This window comes from Salvelinus fontinalis, chromosome 2, assembly GCF_029448725.1.
Source record: "Salvelinus fontinalis isolate EN_2023a chromosome 2, ASM2944872v1, whole genome shotgun sequence".
Lineage (NCBI taxonomy): Eukaryota > Metazoa > Chordata > Actinopteri > Salmoniformes > Salmonidae > Salvelinus > Salvelinus fontinalis.
The window spans coordinates 18,053,619-18,069,932 of NC_074666.1; the positions used below are offsets into that span (position 1 = coordinate 18,053,619).

Genomic DNA, 16,314 nt, shown 5'->3' on the forward strand with positions numbered 1-16,314 from the left:
CAGGGTACAGTGACAACATATCAACAAAAAAAAAAGAGGTTGACGTTGACACTTTTTTTGTGGTCATTGAGTTATTGACTGTGTAAACCACGCAGACAACAGGGCAGGTCCAGTAGGAGCAGTAGCAGTCTGTTGTTTTGAATAGGTTGGAAGAGGAACTGTGCAGCCTGTCTGGCCCCTTCAGTGTGAAGAAAGGATATGAAGAACAAGCTCTGTTCTGTCATGTCTGAGTGTGCTTGCTTATGTTTGGTCAGAGGTCTGCATGACATTTAATGTTCGTGACATTCAGGCCCTACCCTACCCAGTCTGATTGCTTCCTCCAAATTTACGGCCCTGCCCTGCTGAATCAGAAATAACTTCCTCCATATCCATTAGTTGCTTGTCACTGTCTGTCCCTTGCTCCCTGAGCTGCCGCTCTGCGTGTGTGCGTGTCCATAGCAACGGCTCTGCTTTGGGCTTCTCAATGGCAAGACGTGAGAGAGCTGTTAGCTAGCTACTTTTTGTCACTCTAAATGTATTTTCTGTAGACAGTGTTCTGGTCACCATGTTATGATCTTAGTAAGATGTGACTGTACAGATACATTGCACAGCAGGGCAGAAGCAAATGTGTGATCAATTTAGTAATTCTTGAAAATGATATCCGAGAGCGTTTGATGAAAGAACATGCCCTACCTGGCCCTAACCCAATGTCTAGTGTTGGGGGCCGTCCAGCTCAGGTCTGGTAGCAAAGCTCTAGTATGTTTGTGTCCATGTGCTTCTGTCAGTGGCTACAGCAGTAATGGTAGTGGCTATTTATACACTGCTACTTCAGTGCTAGCTAGGTGTTTTTCCTCTCCTCTGTTTCCTCCTGCACCAGCTGTGTGTGGCGATGCTTCATGGAGATTGGTTGCTGCACTGGGACCCAGAGTATTAACACAGTGCAGACAATGGAACATGACTATTACTGCAGTCCTTCCCTCACACCCCCAACAGTCTTCCAGGCCAGACAAGCTACAGTTTGATGTTCCTCTGTGGGAGAGATGAGGCTGTTTTTAAAGTAGTTGTGGTTGGCTATAGTCTAGCCTATGTTTTGTCTCTCTAAGCCTTTTTATATTTGAGTTTAGGGGACATTTGAGCTATATTTTTTTGTTTTTAAATGGTGTTTTTTGCACCTCTGAGTGCCATTCACCACAGCAGTGAGTGCTCATCCCTCTATGTAAATGGGATCCTGGGAGCTCTTTCAGAAGAGCACTAAACACATTCAATATCCTTTGAAGATTTAACCAGCTATGAGTCAGAATACATAAGTTTCACAACTGGAGTTTGTTTTTCCCTGTAGCTGACAGGCCTCCGGCTGTTGAGTCAGAGTAGGCTAACCACCTGAGAGAGCAGCCACTCTAACCTGAGCCAACGTCAGAGACGAGAGAGACTCAGTCGGACTTAATACAGTGGAATGAGGGAGCTGATGCTGCCGCTATGTGCTGCTGTTAGGGGTCATTGTGCTGCTCTCTGGTCTAAACAGCCTGCTCATTGTGGCTGAACGTCTCACCTTGAGGTGCAAACCGCTCTGTTTAGCCTATGTTAAAGGCTGATCCCTCCTGGTGACCTGGAAGGAGTTATGTGATCCTTCCTTAACCCATAGGAAGTCCCATCCAGTTGACCAGCTCTTCAAAATGATGAATGTCTAAAAATGGCGCTGCTAGGGATGTGCATCTTTCCCCTTCAAGATGATTCGATACATATCTAGGTACATTGGTTCCGATACGATACAGAAACTATACGTCTTAGTTTGAAGTGAGTCAGTGCGATTCAGTTCGATTAGAGGAACGAATAGATGTGATCCGATGCACTAAAATTTGTACCATAAACACATATACATTTTTCATTCTAAATTAAAGTCTACTGCTGACAAAGCTCATGAGCTGGCCCTCTGAGCTGGATCTGTGTGTGTGTTTGTGTAAGTGTGTAAGTAAATTAGAACTATGGTCTATGTAGACACCTTAGCTGAGCCATAAGGGAAACTGGTCATCTACCACCCCACACTATCAGTTAGGAGGAGCAACTTTTGATTTCAAATCACCATCGCCCACTAACTAATTTGTCATTTTTAGAGATTAAAAGTGTTAGAGCTAGTAATGTATTAATATTTATCTTTAAAAATAAACTATGACATAGCCAATGAGAATATACACTGCTCAAAAAAATAAAGGGAACACTAAAATAACACATCCTAGATCTGAATGAAATATTCTTATTAAATACTTTTTTCTTTACATAGTTGAATGTGTTGACAACAAAATCACACAAAAAGTATCAATGGAAATCAAATTTATCAACCCATGGAGGTCTGGATTTGGAGTCACACTCAAAATTAAAGTGGAAAACAACACTACAGGCTGATCCAACTTTGATGTAATGTCCTTAAAACAAGTCAAAATGAGGCTCAGTAGTGTGTGTGGCCTCCACGTGCCTGTATGACCTCCCTACAACGCCTGGGCATGCTCCTGAGGTGGCGGATGGTCTCCTGAGGGATCTCCTCCCAGACCTGGACTAAAGCATCCACCAACTCCTGGACAGTCTGTGGTGCAACGTGGTGTTGGTGGATGGAGCAAGACATGATGTCCCAGGTGTGCTCAATTGGATTCAGATCTGGGGAACGGGCGGGCCAGTCCATAGCATCAATGCCTTCCTCTTGCAGGAACTGCTGACACACTCCAGCCACATGAGGTCTAGCATTGTCTTGCATTAGGAGGAACCCAGGGCCAACCGCACCAGCATATGGTCTCACAAGGGGTCTGAGGATCTCATCTCGGTACCTAATGGCAGTCAGGCTACCTCTGGCGAGCACATGGAGGGCTGTGCGTCCCCCCAAAGGAAATGCCACCCCACACCATGACTGACCCACCGCCAAACCGGTCATGCTGGAGGATGTTGCAGGCAGCAGAACGTTCTCCACGGCGTCTCCAGACTCTGTCACGTCTGTCACATGTGCTCATGTGCTCAGTGTGAACCTGCTTTCATCTGTGAAGAGCACAGGGCGCCAGTGGCGAATTTGCCAATCTTGGTGTTCTCTGGCAAATGCCAAACGTCCTGCACGGTGTTGTGCTGTAAGCACAACCCCCACCTGTGGACGTCGGGCCCTCATACCACCCTCATGGAGTCTGTTTCTGACCGTTTGAGCAGACACATGCACATTTCTGGCCTGCTGGAGGTCATTTTGCAGGGCTCTGGCAGTGCTCCACCTGCTCCTCCTTGCACAAAGGCGGAGGTAGCGGTCCTGCTGCTGGGTTGTTGGCCTCCTCCACGTCTCCTGATGTACTGGCCTGTCTCCTGGTAGCGCCTCCATGCTCTGGACACTACGCTGACAGACACAGCAAACCTTCTTGCCACAGCTCGCATTGATGTGCCATCCTGGATGAGCTGCACTACCTGAGCCACTTGTGTGGGTTGTAGACTCCGTCTCATGCTACCACTAGAGTGAAAGCACCGCCAGCATTCAAAAGTGACCAAAACATCAGCCAGGAAGCATAGGAACTGAGAAGTGGTCTGTGCTCACCACCTGCAGAACCACTCCTTTATTGGGGGTGTCTTGCTAATTGCCTATAATTTCCACCTTTTGTCTATTCCATTTACACAACAGCATGTGAAATTTATTGTCAATCAGTGTTGCTTCCTAAGTGGACAGTTTGATTTCACAGAAGTGTGATTGACTTAGAGTTACATTGTGTTGTTTAAGTGTTCCCTTTATTTTTTTGAGCAGTGTATATATATCACACACCGTTCAAAAGTTGGGTGTCACTCAGAAATGTCGTTGTTTTTGAAAGAAAAGCAAAAATGTTGGTCCATTAAAATAACATAAAATTGATCAGAAATGCAGTGTAGACTTTGTTAATGTTGTAAATGACTATTGTAACTGGAAACGGCTGATTTGTTATGGAATATCTACATAAGTGTACAGAGGCCCATTATCAGCAACCATCACTCCGTGTTCCAATGGCACGTTCTGTTAGCTAATCCAAGTTTATCATTTTAAAAGGCTAATTGATCATTAGTAAACCCTTTTGCAATTATGCACAGCTGAAAACGGTTTTGATTTAAAGAATCAATAAAACTGGCCTTCTTTAGACTAGTTGAGTATCTGGAGCATCAGCATTTGTGTGTTCGATTGCAGGCTCAAAATGGCCAGAAACAAAGGACTTCCTTCTGAAATTTGTCAGTCTATTCTTGTTCTGAGAAATGAAAGAAACTAAAGATCTCGTACAACTCGGTGTACTATTCCCTTCACAGAACAGCGCAAACTGGCCCTAACCAGAATAGAAAGAGGAGTGGGAGGCCCCCGGTGCACAACTGAGCAAGAGGACAAGCACATTAGAGTGTCTAGTTTGAGAAACGAACCCCTCACAAGTCCTCAACTGGCAGCTCCATTAAATAGTACCGGCAAAACACCAGAGTCAAAGTTTAACCGTGAAGAGGCGACTCCGGGATGCTGGCCTTCTAGGCAGAGTTGCAAAGAAAAATCCATATCTCAGACTGGCCAGTAAAAATTAAAGATTAAGATGGGCAAAAGAACACAGACACTGGACAGAGGAAGATTGGAAAAAAGTGTTATGGACAGACGAATCTGAGGTGTTCGGATCACAAAGAAGAACATTCGTGAGACGCAGAAAATATCCTGGAGGGGTGCTTGACGCCATCTGTCAGTGCATGGTGGAGGCAATGTGATGGTCTGGGGGTGCTTTGGTGGTGGTTAAGTGGGATATTTGTACAGGGTAAAAGGGATCATGAAGAAGGAAGGCTATCACTCCATTCTGCAATGCCATGCCATACTCTGTGGACAGCGCTTAATTGGAGCCAGTTTCCTCCTACAACAGGACAATGACCCAAAGCACAGCTCCAAACTATGCAAGAACTATTTATGGAAGAAGCAGTCAGCTGGTATTCAGTCTATAATGGAGAGGCCAGCACAGTCACCAGATCTCAACCCTATTGCGCTGTTGTGGGAGCAGCTTGACTGTATGGTATGTAAGAAGTGTCCATCAAGCCAATCCAACTTGTGGGAGGTGCTTCAGGAAGCATGGGGTGAAATCTCTTCAGATTACCTCAACAAATTGACAACTAGAATGTCAAAGGTCTGCAAGGCTATAGTTGCTGCAAATAGAGAATTCTTTGATGATAGCAAAGTTTGAAGGACACAATTATGATTTCAATTAAGTCATTATAACCTTGTCAACATCTTGACTATTTCCTATTCATTTTGCAACTCACTTCATGTGTGCGTTCATGGAAAACAAGGACATTTCTAAGTGACCCCTAACCTTTGAACGGTAGTATGCATACAGATTGTTTCAAGCAAAACTATTCAGGTTCACCCTCAGCAATAATCTAAATAAAATGTAATGTAAACCCTGATCAGCATGTAGCCTTCCTATAGACAGATGAGTTGTGGTAGCTTAGGCTACTTTTATTCCGGTAAAAGACCATTTTCGACAGTGCATTTGATAACAATAACCTAGCAAATTACGTTGGTTGTCACTCAACAAATAATGCCTAATATTGCGCAAGCCATTTTACAAACATTTGAATGCTGAAGGTGATGCGCAGATGTGCCTGTACAGGAATATGCCTCCCTCTCTTTGGTCAAGGTGCGACTCTACGCATAGCGCACAGTTTGACTAGGCTACTGATATTGTCTGGGGTTGTTTGACATTCAAAATGACTTGCAGATCAATGACTGTCAACATAATTACATACTTAGCTCGACACGAGTGGACGCAGTTGTCACAAAAGATTAGGTATTTTCGGAAGGTAAAAAAAGTTGTGGACCAGTGAATTGTAACATAGATTTTCTGACCGACGCATGCAACATTTGGATCGTTTTGGGTCCCAGGGACCAATTCACTCATATCTTAAACATTTGAACCCGGGGACCGATGCATATCGGTGAATCGTTACATCCTTAGGTGCTGTCCATGTTAAAGCTTTTGGGCACTAGACCTCTCTCTATAGTTGGAGATTGAGAAACATGCTGTCTTTGCCGTAGATGAGCCCAGAGCCACACTTCCACCACCCCACTGAGCATGAATGGCTTTCAGAGTATTTATTTTGGGGTGGTAAAGCGTAATCTGTGGCTTTCAGTACTAATTCCAGCTTTGGACCAAATGCCTTTTATAAATTGTGGTAATAGGCCTATGTTTTGGGAATACAGTAGAATATTTAGGCTAATACATTAATAATTTGCACCATATGCTGTTCAGCTCTATCTGGATGGACCTGCCTAAATACACTATCACCCATATGAATGCAACGTAAAAAGGTAATAGATGTCTGCTTAACCCACTATATGAACCTTTTGGGTTAGTTTTGGTTCACCCCAACCAGTTAAAAGCCCCTCTTCTTCCACGTCCACCACTCAGTAGAGCAGCGGAAGGACCAAAGTGTGACCAATTAACTCTCTGGTGTACTGTACAAATGTGAGCTCTGTCTGTTCTCCAGGGTTAGCTCTGCAGCTGTTGACATCTGCTACACTTTCAGCCATGTCAAGTGCTATTGCTATTTGGACATTATCACCATGACCTCTGCCCCATTTCTTACTCCCAACCTCCTACCCCGGCCTCAACGACTCCTAAACTGTGTCAAGAATCCAATGTAGGCCTACACACACACACAAAGCAGTTACCTAAACCAACGTCACATCATGATAGAATTCAACTCATTTTGCCAAGAACACTATAAGGAACCGTGAGTTGTTTTCAGAAAACAGAATTTCCATCACCTTTTGTTCTAAATGGCCTGTTAGTGACATGTACAGTAAACAACTACACGTCTACAGTAGATTTACAATGGTGATATTCTATCGATCCTCTGAAACTAAGCCTGGCCATACCTCTAGAGACATAATCAGAGGTGTGGCCTACTATCTCCAGTCCAGGACAGCATTGATGACTAGTAGAGAAGGGAAAGAACAGGTTCTGATGGAGTGAGTGAGCCTGAGCCATGAAAATACAGGCTGTCTGGTCTTAGATTACATATGATAAGATTAGGCCTACGGTATCCATGACAGCCCCCACATTCACTGACTCTCCCAGCCTCCAGTCTGGAGAGTTGTGGCAAAGTGTGTTTGCTAAATAGACAGAGCAGTATTAGATCAGATGGATAGAGCACGACTACCTTATCCCCGGGGATTAGCTGTAGCGTCTCCAATTGTAGTAAGTTACTACTAACCATGGCATGGTGACACATTCTTCATGTAATGTTTGCCTGCTCTATATATGCTCCCTTAGCTTTTACTCTGACACCATTCAATTCAAACAGGAGTTACCCTACTCACTGATCATTTGCGTTTGCCTGTCCTATCTATGCTCCCTTAGCTTTTACACAGACCGATACCATTCAAACAGTGCTCTGACTCTGAGGGCATGGTGGATGGTTTACGCAGTGCTCAGATGAGGTTGTTCTGTGGCTGCTCTGTGGCTTTGTTTCTCTGAAGGCCAGGTGATGTGCTAAAGCCAACAAAAGGATGATTCACAGGCCTGTGTTCTGGAGCCTATTTCTCATCAGCGTCGTTCTGCTGCTTATGCTGCTTATGCCTCTGACGAGTTGACTGCCACTGCCGAAGACATTGACTCACCTCTGAATTGTGTGTGTGATAGAGAGTAGTGCTAGCTAGCTGCTAAGCTGCTTAGCGCATGGCTGGGAGCTTAGCTCCACTCTGTTTGGCTGGTGGTACACTGCTCTGGTTGTGGGCCTGTGATTTGACTGTTGGGCCTGTGTTATTTTGTGACGGGACGAACCAGTCGGTGGTCGAAGCCTGATTATCTGATCGGTTTAATACATTGCTTTTGGCTTGGTGGTTTATGAAGCCCCTGGTAACTGGTGTGCAGGTTGGACTTAGGGAAAGTTCAGTAGCCAGACACACACACACACACACACACACACACACACACACACACACACACACACACACTGTCCCATACCAGCTCTCCAAGCCACACACACACACCTATTGTATAGGCATAATTTGGCTTGTTCTTAGTATAAACACAGTGTGCTTGTGTGACGGGTTGGTTAGCACAAGCAAGTCAGCTGATGATCATATCTTAAAGCCTACAGCGTTGAACAACTCAATGCTTTTCTGTTTTCTGTGACAGGCAGCCAAACTGCTCACAGTGTGTTCGTTTTAGCGTTGGCCGATATATCGTGAATGGGTATGGATCCATGTACTGGTATGGATTTTTACAATACCGTTTTATAACAATATTTTGATAGTGCTAAATTATACTGAACAAAAATATAAACGCAACATTCAACAATTTTACTGAGTTGCCATTCATATAAGGAAATCGGTCAATTTAAATAAATAAATTGGGCCCTAATCTAATGGATTTCACATGACTGGGCAGGGGTGCTGCCATTCACTGGAGAGCTAGGTCCAGCCAGTCAGAATGAGTTTTTCCGGGCTTTAGTACAGACAGAAATACTCCTCATATCCATCAGCTGTCGAGGTGGCTGACCTCAGACAATGCCGCAGGTGAAGAAGCTGGAAGTGGAGGTCATCGGCTGGTGTGGTTACACGTGGTCTACGATTGTGAGGCTGGTTGGACGTACTGCCAAATTCTCTAAAACTAAGTTGGAGGCGGCTTATGGTAGAGAAATGAACATTAAATTCTCTGGCAACAGCTCTGGTGGGCATTCCTGCAGTCAGCGTGCCAATTGCTGGGGCGGCAGGTAGCCTAGTGGTTAGAGCATTGGGCCAGTAACTGAAAGGTTGCTGGATTGAATCCCTGAGCTGACAAGGTAATAATCTGTCGTTCTGCCCCCGAACAAGGCAGTTAACCCACTGTTACCCATAGGCCGTCATTGTAAATAAGAATTTGTTCTTAACTGACTTGCCTAGGTTAAAGGTTCACATTTTCTTTTAAATCTCATTTTAGTGGCTTTTTATTGTCCCCAGCGCAAGGTGCACCTGTGTAATAATGATCATTCTTCTTGATATGCTGCACCTGTCAGGTGCATGGATTCTCTTGGCAAAGGAGAAATGCTCACTAATAGGGATGTAAACAAATTTGTGCATAAAATTAGAGAAACTATCTTTTTGTGCGTATGGAAAATGTATGGGATCTTTTTATTTCAGCTTATGAAACATGGGACCAACACTTTACATTTTGCATTCATATTTTTATTCGGTATAAATGAAAAGTTCTACAAATTGGACAACTTCACTGTCAGTTTTGTCAAAGTTTGGTTCAGTATAAAACTATCAGAATGGAGAAAAACCATTTAATATCACTAATACATTTTTTAACATATTTCTAATTAATTATTTAACATTTTTTAACATATTTCAAACTTTTATTATTCAGAAACATAAAATACTGCCACACTTCCATAAATGAGAAAAATATTGTGATATGATATTTTGGCCATATCACCCAGCCCTAGTGTTTGTGTGAGAGGTGGGCTGGCTAAAGTTCTTGGCCTCCACTTCCTCTTTTTTCTGGGAAATGGCTTCAGTTAAGTGTCTTCCTGTTGGCCCTGACATGAACAAAAAAGAGCAGGAAATAGCCTTATCACGTTGACATGATTTAGTTTGAGCTTTCATTTTTTTCATCCTTTATCTTAAAGCTGTGTCGAATGCTTTCTGATGACTGATATTGACTGAAATTTTTGGGGGTAGTTTATAAGCCTAGCACAGTAGACTCGTCATTTGGTGGCCGTATGCCATCTTTACCTCTTCTCTCTTTCCTGGAGAAGTGTTTGAGGTGAACCTACCTAACAAGAGCATCCGTCTTACTGCCTTGTACTCAGTCTTGACCTCGACTAATCCCCTAGCTGCAGGCTCCAGCACGTCTGTCTGCGTGATATGTAGGCTGAAGACAAAGCTTGTACAAACATGCTCGCTTGTTTGCTCACTTTCTCTCTCAAAACACATGCACAAATGAACACACACACCGCGCACGCACGCACACACTGTGTGCGCTCAATTCAGTGTTTACATGATTGCCAATGTCCCCGGTTTACTTCAAGGTTAGTTTGACTTTGGATGTGGTGTCTGAGGTAAATTCCCCTGCATTTTCTCTGTGTGTTAAATGCGTTAGAGAGAGTGGCCTCTTGCAGTCCGAATTGAGGAGTGTTGTTAATCCCAGGTGATCCTCTCCCTCTGAGGAAGCTGGAGGTTCTAATATGACTCAACCCAACGCTCACAGTCTCTGAAGTGATCACACCACAGCAGAGCAACTTCTCTCTTAATAGTTACTCAATGAGATTCTTCAGAAGGATTTCAGAAATATCCTTAAAAAGGAAGGTCTGCCTAAAACATATATCTTTGAAAATAATGGTACTTAACGCTGTTCTTTTACAAATTCGGTTAACCTGAAATGCAGTAATGGCCTAGTTTCTTTGAAAAGCTGTTTTAGATAGAGAAGATGATAGCTAGTCATTTAGGTTAGTCTGTGCTGGCAGGTCACTGCAATCTTTAGATAGGAGAGTGGTCTCTATTAAAATTGTAAATTCAGCTCAGCATATATCTGTGCATTTTAAGATCGGTCAATCTCCCAGCCCTGCTCTCTCAATGGTTCCGAAGGTAAGCCCACTATAAGCAGCTTTCCCCTGGACATCAAAATACTTAAATCTGCCTATTTTAGGCTGCTTTCAATGGGTTTATTCCCAAAAGGAAATGTTTGTCAAATGCGGTAAGTCAGTACTGTAAGACTGTTATAGTTTTATGTCCTTCTAGAACAGTATCTAGAGCAGGAAATCATTGAAATCTGCAGTGGCTTGACTTTGAAAAAAGAGCAAAGAGCCTTTTTTTTACTGTATCATTTTAGTTCGTAGTCCTCTGTTTCCTAGAAATATGCCCCTCAGTTCAATACCTTGAAATACATATAGTATTTATTGCTAAACAGAACATGTAGCTAATTGTCTTCTCTAACTGATTGCTATGTGTCTCGCTTTGCTTGCTGCAGGTGTGTCCCATGCCACCCTCCTGCACTCCAAATCCCTACGGGGTCACCGGGAGTGTTTTGAGAAGTACCACCTCATCGCCAACCAGAAGCTGTCCCGCTCCAAGGTCTCCCGCAGTGCCTACGAGGGAATGAAGCTGGCCCTTAGCCAGAAGATCAGCCGTATTGTTCAGTACGCCCAGAACAAAGACTCTGTCAGCTTAGAGGGAGGTCCGGGCCGCCGGGGGGGCAAGCACCAGCTCCTTTGCTACAGCCAGAATGGAGAACGTAAACTTCTTCCCCAGTCAGACGCCCAGGTGCCTCGTTACACCCCATGCTGGAACCAGGGGACGGGGACAGGAGGGCTGCCGGACTACGCCACAGGCATGCTGGAGTGCCACTCTGCCGAGGGGCTGGGGCTACTTGAGGACGGGCAGGGCCTGGGGGGCATATGGGGGTCCACAGGGAGGAGGGGTCTTCATCGCCACAGCCAGTGTTCTGGAGGAGACCACCAGCTGCTGCACTCAAACAATGGCCACAGCAGAGACGAGTGTGAGTTCTTTATACTAACTGTAATGAACACTAACTGGCTTCCTCTATTCCCAACACACCACACTGGCTGTGGTCAGATGTTCTACCCCTCTGTTCTCCAGAAGTGAGCTCTCTGCATACAGAAAAAAACATTTTATTGATGTAGCCTAAGCATGGGGCCAGAGGAAGCCTTTGGGAACGAGTGCACCATTTTAGGAGGGTAGAGAAGTCCGACTATAGCCAGTGTTATTTAGCCCAGTCATCACTGGAGAGGCTTCAGGGTATCTGCCTTTCCTGCATACATTCCCTTCATCAGAGACATCTCAAGGCTGGATCAGAAGGTGTCTGCCTCTGTGATGAATGGCATTGAGTGGGAGGAGGCGTGTTGAAAAGGGAGGAAACGTGGGAGGGAGACAGATGGGATGCGCCGCATCCATTTCTCTCCTCCCTCTGATCTTTGTTATATGGACTCCTATCTCTTCCATCTCCCCTACTACTCATTAATGGCACACAAGACAATGTAGTGATGCAGGCAAGGGCTCAGTTTTTAGAGCATCCTCCTCACACATTCCTCCTCGACCACCACTTTCCCTCCTTTCCCCACACCATCACACTCCAGAGAAAAGCTTTCTCTCTCCTACCTCAGTGTCCATGTCCCGTCCCTGAAACAGCACCAATGTTTTTTGTGCCTGCTGCACGTCCTCTGGGAGAGAGGGATATCTCCCAAGGACGGTAGCTCTTTCATGCCGTTCTTAGAATTCCATTCCTTTGTAAATGACGACAGTGTAGCTATATGACTCTTCGCTCTGCGTAGTTCGTTGTTGCTATGTATCAAGTCCCTGAGGTCGCGTTAGTTGTTTAGTTAGAGGACTGTTCTGAACAAGTTTGCTTTACTTTATCACACATGCTGTGTCGCTCTTGTTTTGTGACCCAATCTGTGTTTTATCTTCCAGTGATTAAAATGAGTGTGGATGAACTCCACCACCTGAATGGCCAGCTCCTGCTACAGATTCAAAGTAAGAACTTCAATATATGGCTATTAAAGTGTAACTGTGACCAGATGCCTGAATTATATATTGGAGTGTATGGGTTTGAAATGTCTCTTGTTTTAAATGACCATAAATGGAAGGAACTGAATATGTTGCATTATTGTTTTGTAGCGTCTCTTCTGTGCTGGTGTCTTTGATGTGTCTTTGTGAGGTGGTATTATGTTTTGCTGGTACTGTGTTGTCATTGCTGTCTGCCCCCTCTGCTTAATCTGTTTAATTGATTTCCTTGTTTGTCACAAATTTTTGTCTTTGTGTGTGGTCCCTGGCTTGCAATATACTGCTTTGCTCTATGATCTCTGTCATGCCATCCAGTGTGTGTGTGTGTGTGTGTTAACCCTGTGCTATACTGATCTCTGCCTCCCCCTCTACAGAGGTGTTTGAGGAGCTGACGGTGGCTGTACAGGAGAAAGACTCGCTGGCATCGGAGCTGCACGTTCGTCATATCGCTATCGAGCAGCTCTTCAAGAACTGTGCCAAGCTTCCCTGGCTGCAGATCAGCCGAGCCGGGTCCGGGGTCAAGGCCAGCAGCAATGCCCCCGTGGAGTGAGGGGAGTCTGGGGGTACCTACCTGGCTTGGCTGCCTCTCTCAGGGGGCTGGCTGTCTCACTCCCAGGGCTACAGACACAGTCTGGCCTCTAGCCAGTGCCCTTTGTATTGTGAAAGACTTGCTGCGTGGTGTGGTTTGTCGCAGATGAGTGAGGAATGGACTTGGCCTCCTCTCATCATGCTTAAGGCTTTCTGACTGCAGTACTTGAATAAAGGGCTTGAGGAAAGGCAATACAATTGAAGGACCTTGGGATCCATTGACTTCCAAATGGGAACTGTGGGTTGTTGATCCCCTCTGTTGGTGGACCTGTTGCCTATGCAGATAAAGTATTTTTTAAAGAATATCTATTCAAATGTATTTGATTCAGTGACGTGAGCAAGATCTTGTTTGCATATCTAGCTAAAGTTGTTTTCTTTTCACCAACATTTCATTTTTTGGTTTTCATCTTTTATGTTTAGCCTTCATTTGTTATTTTAATCACACCATTTCCTCGCTCCTCGGCAAATATCTGGTTGACTTATTCTGCAGCTGTGGTAACTGTTTCTAAATGACGAGTGAGATTTTATTTTGTAATCTGTGCAGTGAAACCTACTCCTGAGGCTTGAAGATTCTGTTACATCACCCACAATCTAGTTCTAAGTGGAGGTGGGATTTTAGCCAGTTTTGGATTAGGGTTGAATTGATGTTTTTTTGGTTTTGTATTTTCATTTTTTGTTAGTGGCATGCTGCAAATGCTATTCTCTGATAGTCTTAACTTAAGTTTTCTTGATTTCAACTGGTAAGGTATTTTATGGCTGTCGAGCACAAGTCATGCCTGTAGTTGAACAAGGGAGTGACATGAAATACATGCTGATAGCAGAGAAGGCCTGACTGAGCGTTACATGGTCCAATCGCCAAACCAAAGTATTTTATTTGCTTCAAGGCAGCAAATGTCAGTATTTATTATTTTACTTGTGGCCTACAAGTATAGGCCTCGCTAGACCAACTAGAATTGATAGTGAAATGCAATAGAATACACTGATACCAAATTCACCTGAAATGTGGCTCAATGACAAACGTGTGATTCTATAACATAGGTTTAGCTGTAAAGTCCTCTGTTATGAACCGTTCAACACTTCTCCCCTGGTTTCATGGTCTGTCAAGTTTTGTTGTGTTATGAATGTATGTAATCAATTATTTGAATATTGTTTTACTCTTGTGGTTTTGGGTTTCAAATGTGCTTTGGTTTTTACTTATTTTATTTATAATTTTAGCCAATTATTTTCTGGGGGTAGGCCTATGCCTTGTGGAGTTCAAATTTATGGATATGTGAACTCAAAACAGGATTCGGCAGTCTAGTTTATCTGAACAGGATGTGTCCAACAATTACCCTTGCCTCCTGCTTTAAGGGCACTGATTGGAAGGAACCAATATAGCTGAAAGAACCCAAGTAATGATTTGTTTCACCTATCCAGCCTGGTCAGATCAGTGATTTGAGAGAGAAAAAAAGTGACAAACAAATGAACTATTCATGAACATTTGGGAAACAGCTGTAGTAAGAACATGATTTTTTATGTTTAGGCACCCTCAGGTGGTGGTTTAAAATTACTGCAGAGGTTCTTACCACTGAAGTGGAGCCTCTTGGGATAGTTCTATAATTGGCCCAACATGAATTTGTATATTTTGGGAAGAAAGAAACACTTATAATCAGGTTGTGATGTATTTGAATCTCCCAATGTCAGTCTCCCTCTTTATAAGAGATCAGATTTGACCCCTTTGGGGTTTACACAAAAGGTTGTACCTCTGCTTTGCCTCATCCTGGTTTTGTTTGGATTAATACGTGTGTTCTGAGCAGGAGTTACTGATTTTTTTTTTTATAGATACACTTAAAATAAGGGTTGTGTTTCTTGTAGACTTACCCTGGTGTGACGTTTTGATAACCATGTAAATCTCTCTCGGACAAGGTGACTTATCAATATATTCGGCTCTATTTACTCTGATTTGAAAATGCTAATTTGCATCAAAGTAGACATGCAAAACTACAAATCCCTGCAAGCTCCTGCAAGTCATCTCTAGCTGACACGTTTGCTAACATGTATTGTCAGTTTAAAACTTGCTCAAGACAGTTCACATGATTGTCGATTTTTAAAGAAATGTAGACAATTTATTAATTACTACATTTAGCTAACATTAGATACTTAATCCAGAGATTCTTGCCTCGATTCTGCAGTCTCACCAAGATCATCATGCCATTTGTAGTTCTTCATGATAGCCGCATTAGCAGCTAATTTAGCGTTTCATTTTTTGGGGGGTAAATAAAGGCGAACATATTGTTAAGTTGCCTTGTCCTAGAGAGATTTACATGGTTATAAAAACATCACACCAAGGTAAGCCTGCATGAAACAACCCTTATTTTTTGTGTTTCTAAAAATCCACTATGGGGAAAAATTAATGGTGGAAGAACGATTTGAAACATTTCCCTGTTTGACTGCTTGTCTTCATGGGTATTATGACTCGTACTGTGGTACTCTATAGTGTACTTATACCAGGGGATGGGGTGCCATTTCAGATTTTTCCACTGAGTGGTTTGTAGGTTTGGTAAAATGATATGTCTGAACGGTTGCTTCCCTGGTTGGAAAGACCTGTGAGCCACCTGTGTCTGTCTGGGGTAAAGGTCCATTAGCTGTGTGTGTATCTGGATATGTGTACATACATACCCGTTACATTGCTTTCCCCTTTCTGCTAAATTTGACTTGACTCATTATTTACTTGGTCTGATATACATTAAAGGGATAGTTATACCAAATTACAAAATGACATTGCTTTCCTTACCCAGTAAAGTATGACAGCAATCCATGTTTTGTTTTTATTTCCCTGTCACTGTTTCCCGCATTTGGCATATTAGCTTTTTTTGTGAATCATGTCCAACTATTTCGATAGTATCTCAAATGTATTGTGAAACTCAGTAACTTATAGATGATTTGATCATGATGTGCAAAAAATGCTAAAGTCGGTACCAGGACTTGAATGGGATTTGTGCCACAAATGCTCCAACGTTAGCATTTGTAAGTGGTGCCAGGGAAACTTAACCGAAGCATGGATTGCTGTCATACATTGTCCAATATGTCATTTGGGTGAACTATCCTACATTTTGTAATGTGTGAACTATGCCTGTGCTGTGTGGATTTCTTTGTAGAAAATGTTTATTTGTGGAGCTGACTGCCTATATGAAATGTCTAAATAATTGTTTTGTATTCTTTCCAAAATATTTCAATAAAATATTTTTCATACA

General features: G+C 43.3%; 1 protein-coding gene across 2 annotated transcripts in view; it reads left to right on the plus strand.

The window, feature by feature from the left end:
* The window catches only part of LOC129813173 (protein EURL homolog), a 28,163-nt gene extending 11,849 nt beyond the window's left edge, over positions 1 to 16,314 (plus strand). For both annotated transcript variants that reach the window (XM_055865444.1, XM_055865435.1), the window contains exons 3-5: positions 10,941 to 11,468; positions 12,401 to 12,463; positions 12,868 to 16,314. In XM_055865444.1, the coding sequence (XP_055721419.1) occupies positions 10,941 to 11,468; positions 12,401 to 12,463; positions 12,868 to 13,043 (767 nt within the window). In that variant the 3' untranslated portion in view covers positions 13,044 to 16,314. The remainder of the gene's footprint in view (positions 1 to 10,940; positions 11,469 to 12,400; positions 12,464 to 12,867) is intronic.